Here is a 6,747-nt window from a genome sequence, read left to right on the forward strand (position 1 = left end):
TCATCAGGCTGATTTCACATGCCGGCGCCAATTACGTTGGGTCAATGTCGAAATCGATCACGCATCTGGTAAGTTTTATTTTATTTCTTTATTTTTCTGAACGAATTAGGTCAAAAGTACGTTATGTGAGGAAAGCAAAGCAAGTGAGAAGGTGAATTAAAACTAAAGTAGTATAAGTGTAGCTTTGATCCTGTTCGATGTTTTTTTTTTTAATTTATTTTTTATTTATAAACTTGAGTGATCAGATTTGTTGGAAGTTTGAGGGAAGAAAGTATGAGATTGCCCAAAAGTTTGATATAATTATAGTCAATCATCGATGGATTGAAGACTGCATTAAAGAAGGAAGGCGTGTGCCAGAAGAGTCATATATCTTGCAAAGGTTCTTTTCTCTTTAGCTGCCTTTATTTGGTACCTGTTGGATGATTATACTGGAGCGGCTTTGGATATTATTAAATTATGGCATTCTTATTATGTAGTGATAGATTATATTTGATGGCATCCAATGGCAAGCTTGAAAAGAGTTAAATCAGCCGTTGAAATTGCATAAACGGATCAACTATTTCGATTTTAACTAAGCCATAGTTTAAAATTTCATCTTACTTCTAGAGAAAGATGGTAATCAGGGTACAGCTTTTCAAAGCTAGTCCTTGAGATGTTTGTATATAGGGTAGAATTTGTTTTATACGATGATATGATGAAGAGGAGGAGGAGTTGCTTTATTTTTTAATACCGATTTTGCTGAAGTTTCTTTTGTAGTTTCTCATGTTAGGCTTAGGGAGTATTGATCTTAAATTGTTTTCAGCAGGTGTGATTATTATTATGTTTGAAAAGTTGCAGATACAGTTAGTTACTTGTCTTTGTAGGAATTCATGTTATTGGAATTTTTATTTTCACATTGTATAAAGCCGGCATGCAGTGAAGCTTCACACACTTGTTTTTAAGCTACCTTTCTTCTGCAGTGGACATGAAGTTGGGCCATTGTTACTGGAAGTTCCAATCAGTGTTCCAGCAACTAGATTGACAAAAAATAAAGTTATAACTGATCAAATATATGATATTGACTCTGGAGAGCAAACAACTGAGATCAGTTTTGGAGCTTCAGAAAATTTTGTTTGGGAAGATTTAAATACAAAGGTAGCAATAGCCTCTCCGCTCTTTCTGTTGATTGCATTGTTTAAGGTGCAATTGTAGAATGAAATTGAAAAATGTTAATATTTTGGAACTTTGTTCTTTTCATGCAGTAGACCAAGTGAATGAATATGAATTACTTTTCTATTGTTTTGTGAGGCCTGCTAATCTTGTTTCAACTGCATTTTAAGCATGACAAGTCCAGTGCTTATCCTTCTAGACGGTCAAGGAAAGGAAAAAGAAGTATCTGTGCTGGTAATAATGGAGGTTGTACTGTGGCTGAACCTTCTCGTAAAGGCAGAAGGATTGTAAACAATATTGTTGATGAAGTGGTGTTGGACCCTTTATTGGATGTGGTCCCGGACAACCACCATAATAGATGGGATAGACGAAACCATGATGCTGCAGCTACCACTAGCCTTTGTAGTGGTGTCAATAAGGGAAATACAGTTGAAAATGGAGAAACAACAGATGCCGGATTGTCTACTCAAAATGAAACTATCAATGGAACTTCAGATAGCATTGAAGAGATCAATCATTCGAACAATGTATCAGCTCTTAGAAGTTCAACTTTCTCTGTAGAGTATCATCTACCTATGACTCAAATGTCAACAGATATATGTTCTTCTGCTGAAAAGTTCACAGATGATTGTCAGCATGAAGATGTTGCTGGCTTACCTACATCCAGTGAGTTATCCTGTGTTATCTGTCACGCAGATTTCAGCGCAACAAGGGGAATTCTTCCATGTGGACATCGATTTTGTTTTGAATGCATTCATAGTTGGGCTAATCATAGGGTATGCCTTTTTAAATTTAATTTCTCTCCTATTCTTATAACAATCTTCTCTTGTATATTCCCTTTTCTTTTGAAATTTTTGTTTATTTATTTTTAGAAATGCACTCTTTACGTGGTTTCTGATATCTTATCGGAAACTTCGGGTGCCATGCTACTATCTAATGAACAAGTTGTGTATGTATATTTGGGTGTTATTCGGCTGGGTGCTAAAGCTGTTTAAAATTTCTTTAAAAGTTGAGTCAAATAGTATTTTCACTCTACTTTTTTAACATTTAAATTATGTCAACTTTGACATGAAGTTTACTGTCCTAACATTCATGTCACTTTTTTCCTATTTAGATCAGATTCTTTGTTAATACCGTCTCTAATTCTGTTTAAAGAAACAGTATGTATTAATTAGATTTGTGAAGAACTGAAAATTGTGTTGACATGGGTAATGAATAAAATGGTAAACAGATACAATAATAGAAGTTGTGATAATTGTTATAGCTCTTTAGCTTTATGTTATGTTTATTTCCCCATCAAGTCACAAAAAGACTTGTTGCTGCAGGTTGTAATATTTTATGCTTTAGTTATTGTCATTCTATAGATTGGGTTCTTTTACAGAGCAATGTTGACTGGATTATTTAGAACTTGTTATCATGTACAGCTTCAGTCTAATATGATTTGAATGTTTCTTTCATGGTCATAATCGGTTTATCACTATTTTTAGACTTCAACGAGGAAAAATGCAACCTGTCCTTTGTGCAAGGCAAGTTTTCAGTCGATCAAGAAGGTTGAGCATGCAGATAGAATTGATCAAAAAGTATACACCCAGACAGTCCCATGTAACAATTCAGCTGAAGATGTTTTTATCGCTCCACATCAAGGATTGCCCGATTACCCTTTTGAGGTATGGTTATCCATTAAACTAGATACTAGTGCGTCAATCAGTTCTCATTCTTTCAAAGTAGTTGAATTCAATATTAGCATCTTGTTTGGGCCCTGGCGTTATATGTAGAGGGAATTATGCTTGAAAATTGATGTTATTAAAAGAAACATCAAGGGGAATAAATTATGGAAAAGAGTAACAGGTGGCTGGAAAGAAACATGGCGCAAATTATGATGCATAATGCATAGTGTTTAAATGAACACTGAACATTTTTTGGCTTGGAGATTTTCATAATATATAGAATAGTACTACTAAAAATATGATATATAGTAGACTTGCCTGGATTTTATACCCGACAATTTAAAAAGCTTGAGTTGTATATCATTGTGCTTTCAAACTAGTGAATGCCTTTTATGTAAATAGAGTGATTAGGAAGAATTTACATGAGTACATGACTCTCATTCTCTTTTGCCTAACCTGGGTTACCTGGCATTTCATATGTATTTTATGTTATGATGTTTGATCAACTTCTAGTTGTGCTTCTCCTAACCATTACTTTGTCTAGATTAGAGGGAAAAACAAGGGAACTAGAAATATATAGATACAAAGAAACTAGAATCAGTTAGGCAGTTACAACACCTAGAAAAACTGAACATGGTTTGGCATGCAAGACTTCACCTAAGTATTAAATTTTTAGCCTTTTTAACTAACTAACTAGGTAGGCTATTTTTCCTATCTCTTACGTAATACTGAAATTAATAGGTTATTAGCGTAATTAAGTATGTTGAAAATGCACGTATAAAATTAAAAACCCAGAAGACTAATCTGAAATCCTAATTTCCTTTTCGTTTTTTTGGTCATGTTTATAAACGGCCATTCTTTTATGATAATTCTCCTGCATTCATAATTTTATGTCTTATGCTTATACAGTCCTCAGAGGCAAACTCTTGTGTAGTTTGTGGTGGTTTGGAACCAGAGGATCTCCTTGACAGGTGTGATATCTGCCAAACACGAAGAATCCATATATATTGCCTGGACCCTCCTATAACTCCATGGATATGCAATCCCTGCAACCAACTACGGAGAAGTTACTATGATCGCTCGTATTAATTTGCATCATTTCTTCAGTTTATCCAGAGTAAGTGCCATTCTTGGTACATCACTGTTGCTGAGCTTCTTGTAATTTTAAAGAAAAAAAAAATTGTAGGTGGCATTTTCTAAGCGATTTCATTTTCTACATCTATTGCACCAATTTAATTTGCCTTTTCATATTGAACTTAATCTAATTGTGAGATTTAGCAATAGTATGCAAGGATTCAATCAATCAATTGATTGTGCTTGTGAATTTCTGTAAGGATTGTTCAGCTGCACGTTCATGGGTATGAAACAAGCACCTGAGTACATGTAAAATGTAAAATGTAATTTAACGTTACTGTCTAATATTGAATCTAGCTATGCTTTTTATTATCAGCATGGATGAGATTTTCATGAAAGTAGCATAAAGTGGGAATACTACTAATTGAATATTTTGATTCAAATCACATTGTATGATTTAGCCATAATTGTCTCTCAATTTAATTTGTTATCACCACTGCAGCTTGAAGTCACATCAATATGAAGTTAGGTTTATTTATTAAACGAAAAATCCTTTGTTTTTCTGGGAGATCTTTTACAAACAAGAATTTAGTTTCTGGAAGCATTACTTTATACATATATCAGTTACGATCAAATGACATTGGTATTAATTTAAATAAAGTTATACCATTTATAATTTTTTATAGGATGTATTTTTTTATTGATTCAAGCATGCATGAATCACAATGGCATATAATAAAGATTATCTATATCAAGTTTTATTGAAACTCGACATTAATAAGCATGTATTTGAAGAACCTTTTGCTTAGATGTATTTTGAACAACTATATTAAGTTGAATTTTAACTATATAAAATAGCATAGTAAATGATTTTAGATTGAAATAAATTTTTCTAAAAATGATTTATATATTTAAGCTTCTAATTCAATTGTATAATATTTACTTAAATTAACAGTAGTATCAATTTATAAGTTATTTAATCACATCTATTCTTTTAAATGACTATTTATATGATGGTTGTAAAAAAATTACTTTTTTATAATATGACGATACATAATTAATTATAGAAATTTTTTATAATATATCAAAATTAAATAAAGGGATTCCACTTAAAAAGTATTTTTTTGTGCTTTTAAAAGTATATATGATAGTAATTTTTTATTTTTTAATATATTTAAAATTTTCAATAATTTTTTTATATTAGTTGCAATGCATGCAGCCATATCTATTATCTAGTGTGTTTTTTTTCTTGAGTTGTGATGTCACAATCGAGCACACTGCTCTTATGGGCTCACATCCTCGTGCGGCCCCTACTTTGAAGTGAACCTATCAACAAACAAGTTTCCTTTTGATGCCTCTCCCATCCAAATTCTCACCCCTTTCCTATAACATTCTTGTTTTTATCCAACCGACTTATCGTTTTCCTTTTCGTTTGTTGTGTGTTTATGTCCGTATTCTCAGCACTTTCCTCTACATTCTTCTCTAAATTCATACGTTTTTTCCCCTCTTGAATTTATGCATTTTCTCATGTTACCAGCATAAGTATTGTAGGTTGATATATATTATCTTGTGGTGAAAACTCAGGTGGAGTCGACTTTACGTGAAGTTGATACCTAAGAGTCATGAGAGTCATTAGATGATTAGACTGATTTAACTAAATTTTCATCTAACAACTTTTAACTATTAATTTTATGTGAAATTGACTGCGCCTGAATTTTTACCTTATCTTATCCATTAATTAGATGTCTTAATTTGTTGATATATTATACCTATTCTCAGGATATCAAAATAATCGGTTACATTTTCCTTTTTTTTTAATTTTTAATTACTTAAAAAAAGAGATAGTTTGTTGCATAAGTATCCTGTAGTAATATAAGATCCGAAAAAAAAATCTTATTTAAATAGTGTAATTTAAAACAACTTAATCGATAATTAATTCTATGATTTGAATCTATGACTTTAAACTCACACGAAGACAACTTAATTGATATTATATCATTATATTTATTTATCTATTGTTCTAATTGAGTCACCAATATTTAAAGGAATAACAATTAGTGTAATTTTTTTCATTTCTAATATTTAAACTTGAAACTACTTGTTTACCTACCACTTTGTAACGGCGTTATACTGCTCTAACCTATACATATCGTAGCATAGGAGTAGTACTTCCTTTCATATCCATACTCTTGGGTAAAACATTCTTTTGTTTCTTATGTAACAGTTGTGCACCAGAAATAACTAGTTGACATTGAAATGTAAAAATTATATTCACACAAATATACTTTTATTCAAAATTAATTTTATAAAATTAAATTTATTTAAAATTTAATTTGACAAATATTAATCTAAACAGACATAATAATTGTACAAGTAAAACACAAATATAATGACTTTTTACTCATTTAGTATAGGGAAGAATTTTAAATATTTTTATAATTAATGCACGATTATTTTTCCGAACATATTCTATATTATAATTCATAAAAGATAATTTTTTTGGGTCACTAATAAAAAATAAATTATCTTATTCTTTTAAATAATATTTATTATTTCTACACATATTTAATAAATAGAATGATGGGACATGAAAAAAGACAATTTCTGTAAAGTTGTCTTTTCCATTCGAAAGTATCATTTGAAGGTTCACTTTCGTGTGCAAGAAAATCGTCGAAATTGGAAGCAACTATTTTGTGGTCTTAAAATGTCTTTTTGTTAGGATACGATTCGATCCGCAGATTGATTGAATTGGATTGTGGATATTTATTCTACATTTACATATTTGATTCGTTGATTCATAGATTTGAACAATAATAATTAAAAAATAAACAAATATTTATATATTTGGTGTTATATT

General features: G+C 30.8%; 1 protein-coding gene across 1 annotated transcript; it reads left to right on the top strand.

Moving 5' to 3' along the window:
- Positions 1 to 2: 2 nt before the first annotated feature.
- Positions 3 to 4,262, top strand: LOC107471428 (uncharacterized; the record flags this gene model as incomplete). The annotated part of the gene is made up of 6 exons (XM_016090889.3): positions 3 to 68; positions 246 to 379; positions 960 to 1,134; positions 1,320 to 1,925; positions 2,637 to 2,816; positions 3,726 to 4,262. Coding segments are annotated over 6 exons (1,341 nt in total), but the record flags the coding sequence as incomplete, so codon positions are not given.
- Positions 4,263 to 6,747: the final 2,485 nt, after the last annotated feature.

This window comes from Arachis duranensis, chromosome 10 (genome assembly GCF_000817695.3).
Source record: "Arachis duranensis cultivar V14167 chromosome 10, aradu.V14167.gnm2.J7QH, whole genome shotgun sequence".
Classification (NCBI taxonomy): domain Eukaryota; kingdom Viridiplantae; phylum Streptophyta; class Magnoliopsida; order Fabales; family Fabaceae; genus Arachis; species Arachis duranensis.